Source organism: Muntiacus reevesi, chromosome 8 (assembly GCF_963930625.1).
Source record: "Muntiacus reevesi chromosome 8, mMunRee1.1, whole genome shotgun sequence".
Classification (NCBI taxonomy): domain Eukaryota; kingdom Metazoa; phylum Chordata; class Mammalia; order Artiodactyla; family Cervidae; genus Muntiacus; species Muntiacus reevesi.
Genome location: NC_089256.1, coordinates 6,947,453 through 6,963,179, shown reverse-complemented (window position 1 = coordinate 6,963,179; position 15,727 = coordinate 6,947,453). Strand labels below are relative to the sequence as shown.

Here is a 15,727-nt window from a genome sequence, read left to right as displayed (position 1 = left end):
CTAGGTTGGTCATAACTTTCCTTCCAAGGAGTAAATGTCTTTTAATTTCTTGGCTGCAATCACCATCTGCAGTGATTTTGGAGCCCCCCAAAATAAAGTCTGACACTGTTTCCTCATCTATTGGCATGAAGTGATGGGACCAGATGCCATGATCTTAGTTTTCTGAATGTTGAGCTTTAAGCCAACTTTTTCACTCTCCTCAAGAGGCTTTTTAGTTCTTCACTTTCTACCATAAGTGTGGTGTCATCTGCATATCTGAGGTTATTGATCTTTCTCCCGGCAATCTTGATTCTAGCTTGTGCTTCATCCAGACCAGTGTTTCTCATGATGTACTCTGCATATAAGTTAAGTAAGCAGGATGACAATATACAGCCGTGTCATACTTCTTTCCTGATTTGGAACCAGTCTGTTGTTCCATGGCTGGTTCTGTTGCTCCCTAACCTGCATACAGATTTCTCAAGAGGCAGGTCAGATGGTCTGGTATGCCCATCTCTTTCAGAGTTTACCACAGTTTGGGGGGTATAGCTCAGGGGCAGAGCATTTGACTGCAGAGTTTACCACAGTTTGTTGTGATCCACATAGTCAAAGGCTTTGGCATAGCCAATAAAGCAGAAATAGATGTTTTTCTGGAACTCTCTTGCTTTTTCAATGATCCAGTGGATGTTGGCAACTTGACCTCAGGTTCCTCTGCCTTTTCTAAAACCAGCTTGAACATCTGGAAGTTCACAATTCATGTACTGTTGAACCCTGGCTTGGAGAATTTTGAGCATTAGTTTGCTAGCATGTGAGATGAGTGCAATTGTGCAGAGGTTCGAGCATTCTTTGGCACTGTCTCTCTTTGGGATTAGAATGAAAACTGACCTTTTCCAGTCCTGTGGCCACTGCTGAGTTTTCCAAATTTGCTGGCATATTGAGTGCAGCACCTTTACAGCATCATCTTTTAGGATTTGAAATAGCTCAACTGGAATTTCATTACTGCCTCTAGCTTTGTTCATAGTGATGTTTCCTAAGGCCCAATTGACTTCACATTCCAGGATGTCTGGCTCTAGGTGAGTGATCACACCACCGTGAATATCTGGGTCGTGAAGATCTTTTTTTGTATAGTTCTTCTGTGTATTCTTGCCACCTCTTCTTCTTTTTTTAAATTAATTTATTTATTCTAATTGAAGGCTAATTACTTTACAATACTGTAGTGGTTTTTGCCATAGATCAACATGAATCAGCCATGGGCGCACATGTGTTCCCCATCCAGAACCCCCCTCCCACCTCCCTCCCCATCCCACCCCTCAGGGTCATCCCAGTGCACCAGCCCTGAGCACCCTGTCTCATGCATCAAACCTGGACTGGTGATCCGCTTCACATATGATAATATACACATTTCAACGCTACCCTCTCTAATCATCCCACCCTCGCCTTCTCCCAGAGTCCAAAAGACTGTTCTTTACATCTGTGTCTCTTTTGCTGTCTCGCATATAGTGTCATCATTACCATCTTTCTAAATTCCATATGTATGTGTTAGTATACTATATGGTGATTTTCTTTCTGACTTACTTCACTCTGTATAATAGGCTCCAGTTTCATCCACCTCATTTAAATGCATTCTTTTTAATGGCTGAGTAACATTCCATTGTGCATATGTACCACAGCTTTCTTACCCATTCATCTGCTGATGGACATCTTGGCTGCTTCCATGTCCTGGCTATTGTAAACAGTGCTGTGATGAACACTGGGGTACAGCTGTCTCTTTCAATTCTGGTTTCCTCAGTGTGTATGCCCAGCAGTGGGATTGCTGAGTCATATTTGCCACCTCTCCTAAGTATCTTCTGCTTCTGTTAGGTCCATACCGTTTCTGTCCTTTATTGAGCCCATCTTTGCATGAAATTTCTCTTGGCATCTCTAATTTTCTTGAAGAGATCTCTAGTCTTTCCCATTCTATTGTTTTCCTCTATTTCTCTGCACTGATCACCAAGGAAGTCTTTCTTATCTCTCCTTGCTATTCTTTGGAACTCTGCGTTCAAATGGGTATATCTTTCATTTTCTCCTTTGCCAGTTATCCTAACTGCCAGTTAGCTTTTCTCCTCTTCAAGTTCAAACTTCTCAAGGGTCAGCTGTTTCTTGTCTCCTTTACTCCACTTGCTGTTCACTCCTCAAACCATTCTAACCTAGCCTAAGCGTCTACAATTTCACTAAAACAAATGACAAAGAGTTATTATGTCTCTCAATTCAAAGAATGTTTCTATTCCTCAAGTTATTTAAGCATTAAAAAAATGCAATCTGATCATGTCACCCTTCTGGTTTTGGTAGTTTCACACTGCTTTAAGGATAAAGACCAAGACACCACAATCCTTAGCATGTCCTGAAAGCAGGTTACCAATTCCTGCAGTGTGGTCCTTGTTCTTTTCCCTTACTCTAATCTTACATAGTTGCTGAGGCTGACACACCTGCATTCTTTTAGTCTTTTAAATAAGTGAAAATGTCCTCTGCTGCATATGCTATTGTTTTTCTGACCACCTGTTACTACTCTTTCAGTACCTAGTCTTCATGTCCCATTTTAAACATCACTTCAAGAAAGCCTTTCTAGAACTCTCAGAACAGATCACACTCTATTATAGACACCTGAACTATTAATACTTCTTCCCAGCATTTGTCACATTTTAATTAAAAATTATTGTTTTTAGTAAGTTAGTTATATCCCTTACTAAAGTGAAAGCTCTGTGAAGGTAGAAACCATGTCTGTCTTATTAACTGTTACAACCCTAGTAATAAGTATGATGTCTCATATGTACTAGGAACTGAAATTGTGGACAAATAAGCAAGTAATGTAAAGTCATTGGCCATATGGACATATTTACGAAGTGTAATTATCATCTGGAAATACAAACCTTATTGTTAAGCCTCCAGGAAATTCTTCATCAAATAATACTTCAAATAGTACATCAGCTTCTCTATTAGCTGTTTAAAAAAGAGAGATTGAAAAATCATATGATAAAAAAAATAAAATGTGAGTTTTTGGAGTTTTAGAAGCATTACAACTATCAATACAGATGCAAATGAAAAGAAGATAAGCTCACAGATTCCCTTACCGGTATTAACTTAAAGAAAAATAATACTATTTTAAATTAGATGCTGTGAGAATTAATTATATTTTTATCTGTTTTTTATATGTTGGAAATTATTCACAAAAAGAGAGTTAATAAAAGAGATAACTCTGGAATTTGTAGTTTAGAAAGTTTTACAGTTAGACAAAGGAAATGAAGATTTGAAGACATGGCAGTAATGAGAGAAAGAGAATGGAGAGAAAGGATATATTACTAGATAGAATTGGCAGGAGTTTGTGAACTGTATAGATAAAAAGATTGGAGATGGCAAAGATGACTCCAAGGTTCTGGCAGGAGATGACTTGGTAGATAAAGTATGTCATGATTGAGACATGATACATGTGAGGAAGACTATGGTACAATAAACCTTAAAGAGGAGCAGAGAAGAATAAATTTGGTAGACAGGATGATAGGATAAAACTGGAGAGTTTAAATTTACTGAAGTTCCAAGGTAAAGTGAACTCATTAGCTGTAACAACATTTGAATTCTAAGCCCAAACTAATCAGAGAGTCTATCACATAAGTTAAGAACGGAATCTCTCTCTCTCCCCACCTCCACCTCCACCCTTTCCATTCCTTTGGTTCTGATTTTCTGGAGGACTCTGACTAATATCATATCTGATACTGTGTTAACCCAGGGTAGGCACTAGGGGATATGTCCCTCATTCTCAGTCTTTCATTGTCCAATTGGAACCAGGCCTGCAGAGCTTTGAAGGCTATATCCTTCATCTGACACTTTTACCCAAGAAAGTGGGGCTCAATGAGAGGCAAGAGTCTCTTCTGTGAAGGTTTAAGATCCACTTTTCAGGTTTCTTTTCTTGTCTGAGGGAGGAGCCACTTACTGAAAAGATTATTGACCAAAGGATTGTTCACCCCCCTTTAGTGGAGATTTCTATGGAGATGAGGCATCAGGTGAAGGCAGTAAGACAAATATTCCCCTTTACATTCCATGTCCATGGGATGTATGCTTAATAAATGACAAAGCTTTTTCCACTCAGTGTAGATACAGCTTTAAAATTCTTCTCTAGACAAAATTCTAACTGGTCACTACTACTGACTGGGGTTGTCAGAAGAAAGGAAACTTCTGTTATCAGTACTAAGGTCTTTTCAGGACAACCTAATCAGACTAGACTTCACTAAGCTCAGAATTTGAACTGCCAATGCGTGAGGCCGGGCAGACAGCAGCAGGAGGGTTGCTTCATGACATGCATGTGCCCCTTACCATACCTAGCCTGGGTGTGTTAACCTACTTGACTTTCTTGTTTTCGTTTTAAGCACCAAAAAATACATGCAAAAAATTCAAAGAAGAATCAGGGAAGAAAATTCTGTTTTAGAGATAGACCCCAGGAAGATGTGCAAAATATGGAGAACCAGTGCTCAAAGTTAGAAAAGAATCAGGGGAAAGAGTTCAAATCCCAGCTCTGTCACTTACTTGTGTAAACTTGGGCAAGTCACTTAAACTCTTGGATGAAATAGTATCAGGACTTCCCTAGTGGCTCACTGGTAAAAAATTCGCCTGCCAACACAGCAGACATGGGTTTGATCCCTGATCCGGGAAGATCAGAGATGCCTCAGAGCAACTAGGCCATGCACAACTATTGAGCCTGTGCTCTAGAGCTGGAGAGCCACAACAACTGAGGCCATGTTCTGCAACTACTGAAGCCCAAGCACCTAGAGCTGGTGCTCCACAACAAGAAAAGCCACCACAATGAGAAGCCCACGCACCACAACCAGAGAGTAGCCCCCACTTGCCACAACTAGAGAAAAGCCCACGCAGCAACAAAGACCCAGCACCGCCAACAATAAATAAATAAATAAATAAAATTATAATTAAAAAAAGAAACAATATCTACTTCTCACGTGGACGGGAGGGTTAAACATAAACGTGCCCCGCACCTGCACACCGTTGCCAATAAATAAGTAGTTCTCTTAGGCTCATGGCCTGTCTGCTCTTCCGTCTTTCTGGAGAGTGAGACCAGGACTGAGTGCCTGAGATGCGGAAGGACAGAGCTGCCGGTGCCCTAGCCTCTAGGTACCTGATATGTTCCTTTGTGTTGGGTTGACTAGTTTTAGAATCTATATTGCAAAGCTTCTCACTCCAGGCATCCCTTTGAAGAATTTTTAGATTCTTAGCTAATTCTTCCCTTTTCTTTCCATACTCATTTTTCCTTTTGTAAAAAACACAACATAAAATTTATCATTGAAACCATTTTTAAGTGTACAGTACTATAGTGTTAACTACATGTACATTGTTGCACAATGTATAGATTTCTTTTATATACATAATCTAGTTGTATTCATAAAATTCAAATTAACATGCAAATCTTTTAACTGTAAATAAGCTCATACATCATGTTTGTTTATTTCTCTGCAGAAATCAAGTGATTACAAGGACTATTAAGGCAAAGCCCGGACACGGTAAGATGAAACCCAACAAAATGTTTGTCTTAGTTTCATGAAAACACATATATGTATTAAAATTTAGATAATTTTAATGTGTTACACATAAGCTACCAAATTTTCAGCAGTCCTTCTCCAACTTTCACATCTTTTAATTATTTCCCAGATGATTATACAGATGGAAAAGGAGAACTTCCTTTGAAAACTGAAGCTGGAAAAAATTAACTAAAACATAAAAGGATTTAGTGTTTTTACTGAGTTACAGTTGCTTTCTGCTTGTATATAAGACATACGGTATATATATATATATAAGACATACAGTATAAATGCAGATGGAGACATATCAAGTATTGAGTTATTACCCCCTTTAATTCCTATGATGGTGCCCCGAAGGCCAACTGGAACGGAAAAGTTCTCTCTCACATTTACAACACGGTCAAAGAGACGAAATTCTGCATCCCGATCAGGAATAACCCCATGTTGCTGTTCCAAAGGCTGAAAAGAAAGATGTAAATATAATTATCAACTCTCATTTAAAATTTTTCTACTAATATACTGAAAACATTTTGTTCCTTCTGTACTTTCAAAGCAAAACAACAACTTTGAATTCTCTGAGAGGAAACTTACTCTGTATAGCAAATGGGGCTTCACTGTCACTCGAACTTTCTTATTATTCTTTCTTTGCTGAGGAAAAAAAATTTTAAAAAAATTTTAAAAATAATAAAATTAAAACCTATTATTTAGTATTTGCACATGCCTAAATTTTAAAAAGCCAAAAGAAGTGAGTAATTTTAAGACTTTATGACTTTTTTCAGATGCAAGCAAGGATGAATAAATTAATTCTCGAATCTTTTTAAAGTAAAACTTATTTGTTAACATATAAGACATATAGAAAAATTTTTAATATGATAAAAAAATGACGGGCTTACTGACAAGTTTTCAGCCCAAGGCAGATGCCTACTGAAAACAGCAAGAAAGAAAGATATGAGAAGAAATTTAAAGCAGTTTAAAAGAACTGTGCCTGGAAGATTGCATATGAAAATACAACCCATATGCTTAACACATCCCTAGGCATTATTACTCGGAGAAGGTGATGGCACCCCACTCCAGTACTCTTGCCTGGAAAATCCCATGGATGGAGGAGCCTGGTAGGCTGCAGTCCATGGGGTCGCTAAGAGTCAGACACGATTGAGCGACTTCACTTTTACTTTTCACTTTCATGCATTGAAGAAGGAAATGGCAACCCACTCCAGTATTCTTGCCTGGAGAATCCCAGGGACGGGGGAGCCCGGTGGGCTGCTGTTTATGGGGTCGCGCAGAGTTGGACATGACTGAAGTGACTTAGCAGTAGCAGGCATTATTACTATCAATAAAATTATAGCATTGATTAGAAAATATGGCATTCAAACCTGATTATGAGGCAAATTAACAAACAAGGGCATTTTCACTATAGGTCCCAATCCACAGCTACTGAATAAAAAATTATGGGGAATAACTACTCAAAGTGTGATCACTTGGGAGCTTGTTAGAAATGCAGAACATCAAGAGCTGCTCATCTGAGAGCTACTGAATCAGAACCTATATTTTAACAAGATCCTCCAGTGATTCATTTAGACATAAAGTTTAAGAAGTACTGCTCTGAGGGTGGAATCCAGAATGTATGTTTTTTAAAAAATTTCTCCAGTAATTTTGATAATTAGTTGAGTTTGGGAACCACTGTCCACTAAAAAAACTATGGATACTTTTAATCATGACCCTGCATTAAAAAGAAAAGTTTAAATTATATTCAGAATGTTAAGTTCAGTTTTTAGTTTTTCTCCTTCTTTAATTACCTAATAACACTATAAAACTGAAAAGGGGAAAAAAATCACTCATAACTGCTCTTCCTTGACTCGTTAACAGGTTTAAAAAAAAAATCTTGTCTTATCTATATGTACACACATTTTTAAAATGCTATCATCAAAATGACAGACTACAACTTTGCATGTGTATTATCAGTTTGCAAAATAAGGGGAGAATGTGTAAAACATTTTATAATGCTCTGCATCCAAATGGGTTCAGATAAAATTTGGGGACTTAAAAGTTATAAACTTTTGTTAAGTGGAAAACTCATTTCAAAAGTAATGCTGGACAAATAGACTTTACATTGAAAGACAATTATTAAAAAGAAATGCAGATTTTCTATCTTCAACTGAATATCATTAACCTTTCAAAATATCAAACTCTTGGCTCCAAGCCTTATGTTATTTTCTCAAGAGTCATCTAGTGGTGATTTTTCAGGCTGTATTCACAGCTCTTCAGCACATGACAAAAGAATTCAAATAATAACAGCTAAGTATTATTAAACATCAGCAATGGCCAGGCATTATTACAAGGAGTTTATATGTATTAATGTAGGTAATTTTTTTTTTTGAGGACTATATGAGATGGCACTATTTTATTCTTATTTTACCAGTCAGGAAATGCAGGCACGGAAAGGTTAACTATCTTGCCTAAGGTTTTAAGCATTGAAAGAGGGATGGGGGACCAGGGCTTCAGACCCAGTTCTTAACTTACTCTGCTGTTAGTTCAAACAAGAGAGCACTGTGTGAGCAAACAACATTATTTTAATAAAAAGGCAAATGTGTGAAAAATAAAATTGTAGGCTTAGAAAAGGAACATAATTAACCCATCTTCTATTGCATCAAGGCAGAGAATCAAAATCGGGTGGAGAGGGAGGTGGGATGGGAGACCGGGATGGGGAATTCGTGTAACTCTATGGCTGATTCACATCAATGTATGACAAAACCCACTGAAAACTAAAAAAATAAAAAAAAATAAAAAATAAAATCAAGACATAAAAACGGAGAGTTTAAGTGGAATTTCAAAAATACACAGTAGTTGAATGAATTTATCAGTTGGAAAGTACATTTTAGGAGTGATTCTGTAAAAGTGAAATAAACGTAATTTTTATGTTCTATAAAAAGATGGGAACTTCCCTGGTGGCACAGTGGACAATGATGAGAACATGGGTTCAATCCCTGGTTCTGGATGATTCCACATGCCGTGGAGCTAGGCATTATGTTCCACAACTACTGAGCTCAAGTGCTGCGACTACTGAAGCCAAGCGCCTAGAGCTTGTGCTCCACAACAAGAGAAGCCACCACGAGAAGCCAGTGCACTGCAACTAAGAGTATCCCCCACTCACAGAAACTAGAGAAAGCCCATGCACAACAACAAAGACCCAGTGCAGCCACAAAATAAATAATTAAAATAAAAATGAATTGTATCTTTAAAGAACTCAGAATAGGAAAGAACTGAGAATTAACCTTATTTCTCAATCACAAACTTTTTATTGACTAGACTCATAAAATATTAATTCTTAAAATCAGAAACAGTCCATGGAATTCTCTAGGCCAGAATACTCGAGTGGGTAGCCTTTCCCTTCTCCAGGGGATCTTCCCAACACAGAGATTGAACCCAGGTCTCCCACACCTGCAGGCGGATTCTTTACCAGCTGAGCCACAAGGGAAACCCAAGAATACTGGAGTGGGTGGCCTATCCTTTCTCCAGTGCATCTTCCTGACCCAGGAATTGAACTGGGATCTACTGTATTGCAGGCAGATTCTTTACCAACTGAGATTATCAGGGAAGCCCTCAGAGACACTACAAGGACATAAAAATTTAAACACTATGGGCTTTCTTATATTGACATACATTTATATTTATGTAGACAAACTTGATGGACACTAGAAAAGGCTGGAATACTTTTTAAAATTATAGAATAATTTGATATCATTTAGAATCACTAAATATATGTTTTATTTGACTGATACAAATTATTCATAGGATAACAAATAGTTCATTTAACTTCAAATCTCATCAGTAATCTTCACTATTGAAAATCATACCTTGCACTTTTCAATTTCTTCTTCAATTTTCTCTACAATAGCTGCATCCAGAATTTGTAAATCGCAAGAAGACCGAGACAAAGTACTGACAGGATGTCCCTTTAGCCAAGTAATAATTTCTTGAACTTTCTCAGCACTATATTAAAAACAATAATTTTTTCACATTAATTAAAACTTTCTGAGGACTTATATAAAAAGCTTGATATAAACTTTCTGAAGGCTGTGAATTATAAATGATATAAAATATTTAATTAACCACTATACTTAACTGGGACTAATTATAAATCTAATGTAAATATGGACATTGCTTCTCAGTAATTAACAAAACACAAAAATTAGTTTAAAAGTACTTTACTGATATAAATGAAAGAAAAAATCATTTTAAGATCTTAAAGCAAGAACAAAACAATACAAAATCCTCCCCCAAAAATAATATAAATTCTTGAGAAACTAACTACTACTCAACAGTGGAACCACTAAATTGAGCTATGAGGCAATTAATCTCGTAAATTTTGCTTACCCATTCTCATTTTCTCCAGGCCAAATGTCATCTTCATAGAATACATCTTCTTGGCTATTTTTGGCTATATAACTGAATAGTTCTGGAGCTCTAGCCAAAGAAACAAATGATAGCATTGCTTTTAAAAATATACATGCCAAATTTCATAAAAACTTCTGAACAAATAATTCTGCGTCTTAAGGGGATATATTAAATATATTGAGAACTGATTACTACACACACATAAGGGATAGAGAGTAAAAAATTCAAAGTATTCACAGGCCCTCAAAAAAAGATGATGGAGAAATAACAATTTATAAATATAATAAACTATTACAAATACTTATAAACTTCAGTCACTGATTCTGTCCTCCTTGGACTATAATGACAGGTGATAAATATACAAAATAATATGTACAGGTTCACAATAAAGCTAGAGCACTTCACAATAGAATGAATGAAAATCCATTAAAAGTTTCTTCTGATATTCTTCAAAATTCCATTGTTCCCTGAACACTGTAGCAGTATTTCCAAATACATATACCAGACGGAATATATGTGCTTAATTTTGCTCCTTACCCAGCCCACGATAAGAATAGTAAAGGATAAAAAAGGGCATGGACCTAGAAGACAGATGAAGAAAGAAGCAGAGAATCTGAGAGCATATGTTAGCTAACAAAACTTTAGAAACTGAAAACTGAATAGAGAAGTGTGAAATGATTTGATGGATGGGAATAAGCTGTACCCTAAGCCACCAGAGTGGGAAGTCAACAAGAAGTAAGTTGATGCGAACTGTGGAAATCTGCAAAAGCTCAGGAGATATGAACTCTGTATGTTTTAATGCCACACTATGGGGTGAGGTTTATGAGGCTTTTAGTTGAAAAATCTGTATAATAAACAGTTAGGCAGTCATCTCTACCTCAGTGTAACTCCTGTAGTTTATTTTTGGAGAAGTTGAACAGGGGCTGCTCAAGCTTTGTATATTCCAGGCACAGGAAATTGGATGCGAGGGGCATGAGGAGGAGAGGATAGGTGCTCTACTGAAAACAGGGCATAAATGAAAGTATAACTACTATATGTGCCACTAGGAAGCAGGCTAGGAAGTATAACATCTTTAAGAAGCAGACCCTGAGATGAAGATAAACATGGAGGAAGTTTATTAGTGTGGTCTGTGAAAATAACACCTGTGGAAGGGAAGGAAGCAGAACTGGGCACATGTAGAAGTTGGGCTGTGGTTCATTCTTAATGAACTCCTTGGCCAACAGCTTAAAGATCTCAAACCAGGATGGCTCCCCAGACTTATTCTGAACTGGGACAATCAGGATGGCTGAGCCTTTATATCACTGTATTTATTTTTTTAAACATATCTCCTTATTGATGAGGTACTGGATATGACGCTATTGCAGGAAAGGGATGTAACTGTACGTGAGGCAGTTCTCTTCTGCCAGGCAATTTCTGCAGAGGTCTTACTGCCGAGGGCTGAGAGACAGCAGCATTCCTGCCGCCCAGGGAATAGATTTTCAGTCCTGAAGAGGCATCTGGGGGTGTACTACAGAATCCACTATGTAATGAAACCCCATTCCTCTGGTTAATTTCCAGAACACTTGAAGTTTGTTTTGTTCTCCACATCTGTGCTCCAAGTAAAACATTGGAGAACACATTTCTGGGAAAACTACTCAGCCCAACAGAAAAGATATACATATAGGTAGTGATATTTGGAGATGCTCTGCCAAAATAGCCCAGTCCCACTGAACAAGGCTAATTGAAGTGCATTAAATTTCCAATCAGTTTTTTAACACTGCACACTAAAATATGGTAAGACACTAAAGAACTACCAGGCCAAAAGAAAAAGAAAAAGAAAAAAAAAAAAAAGCTTCAAAACAAACAAACAACCCCTTCCCACCCCAAATCCAAAACACTTTAACATGAAAGGAGAGATAAAATCAAAAAGAAAAGAAAAAAAAGAAAAGCAATCTGTAGAAAACAGAAAATATTGAGAACAGAAGAAAATCTAGATTGCTATCATTAGATAATAAAAGATATTTCATTTATTATAAGAACAAGATGCTATATATTAGGAATGTCAGAGAATGAGGACACTCTTTTAGAAATTAAAAATGGTTAAATAAAAATAAAAACCGGTGTCAGTTAAAGGTGAAGAAATCTCCCACAGAGTAGAACAGGAGTATAACAATATAAAAAATGGATAAGAAGAGAGAAGAAAATTAGGAGAATTAATCCTGTAGGTCTAACATCTATCAAAAGGAATCTTGGAAAGAAAACAACAACAAAATGGTGACAAGGAAATTATCAAAGAAATAATACGAGAAAGTTTTTTGGAATGGAAGGGCATCAGTTTCAAGTCTGAAAGGGCTGAACAGCAAAATGAAAGAAAAATGACACACCATCGTATTATTAAACAGCTTTGGTAAAGGAACATTCTAGAAAGGTTTCAGAAAATGAAAATAGATCATCCATAAAGATTCAGAATCAGAATGGCACAAGACTTCTTGACAGCAAAGCAAACAAGAGAATGGAGCAGTGCTTTTCAAATTCTGAATGAAGAGAATCTCCAATTCAGGACTCTAGACCCAGGTGAGCTATCAATCAAGTATCAGGGAGGTTTGAAGAAATGTCCAGACGTGTAGGCTTTCTCAGGAAGCTACCTGCAACTTTTCAAGTTGAAAAGTCAAGAAAAAGCAGGCTAAATAAAAGAAATGTGGAGGTAAATGGAAGAAATAATCTAAATTTTCAGATGGTAATTTGGTTGAAATGTATCCCCTCCATCCCTCTCAAATAAGAGTTGAAGTTTCAACTCCTAGTACCTCAGAATGTGACTTTACTGTGAGGTAGGGTTTTTTTTTTTTAATGTCTTAAAAAAAAAAAACTGAAGTACAGTTGATTTACAATGTTGTACCAATCTCTGCTGCAAAGTGACTTAGTTATAAACATACATACATTCTTTTTTTTTTTTTTTAAATTATTTATTTGGCCATTCCGGGTCTTGTTGCGGCAGGCAGGGTCTTAGGTTGTGGCATGTGAACGCTTAGTTGAGGTATGCTGGGATCTAGTTCCCTGACCAGGGAGCGAACCTGAGCCCCTTCCATTGGAAGCCTGAAGTCTTAGCCACTCAGCTATCAGGGAAGTCCCTACATACATTCTTTTATATTCATTTCCATTATGGTTTATCACAGGATATTGAATACATGAAGTAGGGTTTTAAAAAAAGTAATCAAACTAAATGTCATTAGGATAAGCCCCAATCCAATATGACCAGTGTTCTTATAAAAGGGGAAATTTGGACAAAGAGATAGACACAAAGGAAAGATGATATGTAGCAAAGGAAACCACAGACCAAACAAAAAGATAACCCACAGAATGGGAGAAAATATTTGCAAACAAAGTGACTGACAAAGGATTAATCTCTTAAATACACAAAAAGTTTACATAGCTCTATGTTAGAAAAACAAACTACTCAATCAAAAAATGGGCAGATCTATGAGAAATAGACATTTCTCCAAAGAGGACACACAGATGGCCAAAAGGTACATGAAAATATGTCCTACAGTGCTAGAGAGAGTGTGGAGAAAGGGGGCCCTCCTACACTGCTGGTGGGAACGTTAATTGATACAGCCACTATGGCAAACAGTATGGAGGTTCCACGAAAGACTGAAAACAGAATTACTATCGGCTCCAGCAATCTCACTCCTGGGCCAGTATCTTAGGAAAAACATAATCCAAAAAGATAAACGCACCCTAATGTTCACTGCAGCACTATTAATTTACAACAGCCAAGACAGGGAAGCAACAGAAATGTCCATCGGCAGAACAGTGGATAAAGAAGATGTATACATATATTCAATGGAATATTATTCAGCCATAAAAAGGTATGAAATAATGCCACTTACAGCAACATGCATGGACCTAGATTATCATACTAAGTGAAATCAGACAGAGAAAGACAAATATAATATGGTATCATTCATATGTGGAATCTAATTTTAAAAAAATGATACAAATGAACTTATGTATTTGTACACTATATAAATGTACAAAACAGAAACAGACTTTCAAAAACAAACTTATTGATTACCAATGGGGAAACGTGGGGGACAGGGATAAATCAGGAGCTTGGGATGAACACACATACACTACCATATGTAAGATAGATAACCAACAAGGACAGAGCAGCCTGGCAGGCTAGAGTTCATAGGGTCGCACAGAGTTGGACACAACTCAAGTGACTCAGCATGCATGCATAACCAACAAGGACATATTATATAGCACAAGGAACACTAGTCAATGTTCTGTGATAACCTGTAAGGGAAAAGAATGTAAAAAAGAATGAATATATATATGTTTTAATATAACTGAATCACTTTGCTGTACACCTGAAAGACAATGCTGTAAATCAAGTGCACTCCAGTAAAATTAAAAGAAAAAGATGGTATTAAGACACATAGGGAGAAAAACCATGTGAAGACGGAGGATTGGGGTAATACAGCTACAGGCTAAGGAACAAAACTTGTGAGGCTACAAGAAGCTAGGGGGGAGGCATGGACAGTTCCTTCCCTAGCACCTCCAGGGGAGGTATGGCCCTATCAACACCTTGATTTTGGACTCTGGTCTCCAGAACTGTGAGACAATAAATTCTTGTCATTTTAAGCCACGCAGTTTGTGGTACTTTGGCAAAGCAGCCCTAGAAAACTAATGATTCTCAAATATGAGAGAGAAATCAGTGAAACAATGGAGAGAACATTCAATCATTTAACAGAAATAAGAGATATTTCCTGTAAATCTTTGACACTGAGTAAAATCAGTAAATCCTGGTACTCAGATTTCTCACTTTTATAATGAGGAGTTGAGACCTTTTGATTTCTCAGACTATTTCAGTAATAAAAATCAATAATTCTAGGATAGTAATCGACTGTCCAGCTGGAGTTTTAAGAAAATTCACTATGCCAAGGGTTGTTGTGTTTATACATATTAATTTTATTACTACTGACACAGACATTTAGACTAGTAAAAAATTTATGACAGTAAATTAAGGAAATTTTTAATTAAAAATTAAATTCTCATTATCCTTTTTCACTATGAATAATTTAAGTACAGTATTTTCCCACTCTATTTTAGTTAATGTCTATAACACTCCATGACATTAAATTAATTTATATGTATCATGTTTTACTAAAGGAAACACTTTCCTTATCAGCAAGGGAAAATCCTTACCACATTCTTATGTTTTTGGATGCCTCGTAGGATCCTGCCATAGGAACTTACCTCTCCAAGTACTCTGCAAGAAGCTGTTCTGCCGCAGATGAATACATCCATTCGTTTCCAACTTTCTTAGTATATCCAGGTACCTCCTCATTTTTTTTGTTGAATTTGAGATTCAAACCCACATTTGCTTTATGGTCTCCATGAGGGCTGAATTTAAACCACACACACACATACACACAAAAGTTTTAAAATTTTGTTCAAAGAATACAAAGCTTGCTTTCAATTTTTAGAAAAGTTTTCTATGTTTTAGCTATCATGGTTATTTCCAAAGTAGTAGAAGTAGAAAAACTAGAGGAAAGGCTTCAAAACCCAAGTTATCAAAGCATATAAATAGATTATATAATTAGAGAGGAGAATGAAATAGGAAAATTCAGGGAAATATATTATGAGATTCACACACACCTTCTGATACCTTTTTTCAAGGTTCAATTTGTTAGCTGCTAAAAATAAGAACTGTCTTTCCAACCACCTACAGCACGTGCCATTTAGATGAAAGATCACCATCAGAGGATTTATACGTAATTTTTAAGGAAAATTCAAAGCAATAAGAGAAAATAAAT

The 15,727-nt window shown here is 36.7% G+C and overlaps 1 protein-coding gene across 4 annotated transcripts in view; it reads right to left on the bottom strand.

The window, feature by feature from the left end:
• The window catches only part of XRN1 (5'-3' exoribonuclease 1), a 114,271-nt gene that overhangs the window by 35,310 nt on the left and 63,234 nt on the right, over window positions 1–15,727 (bottom strand). For all 4 annotated transcript variants that reach the window (XM_065942913.1, XM_065942915.1, XM_065942914.1 and 1 more), the window contains exons 25-30: window positions 15,168–15,314; window positions 9,909–9,998; window positions 9,389–9,524; window positions 6,126–6,182; window positions 5,861–5,993; window positions 2,883–2,952 (exon numbers count right to left, since the gene is read on the bottom strand). In XM_065942913.1, coding sequence (XP_065798985.1) covers window positions 2,883–2,952; window positions 5,861–5,993; window positions 6,126–6,182; window positions 9,389–9,524; window positions 9,909–9,998; window positions 15,168–15,314 — 633 coding nt within the window. The remainder of the gene's footprint in view (window positions 1–2,882; window positions 2,953–5,860; window positions 5,994–6,125; window positions 6,183–9,388; window positions 9,525–9,908; window positions 9,999–15,167; window positions 15,315–15,727) is intronic.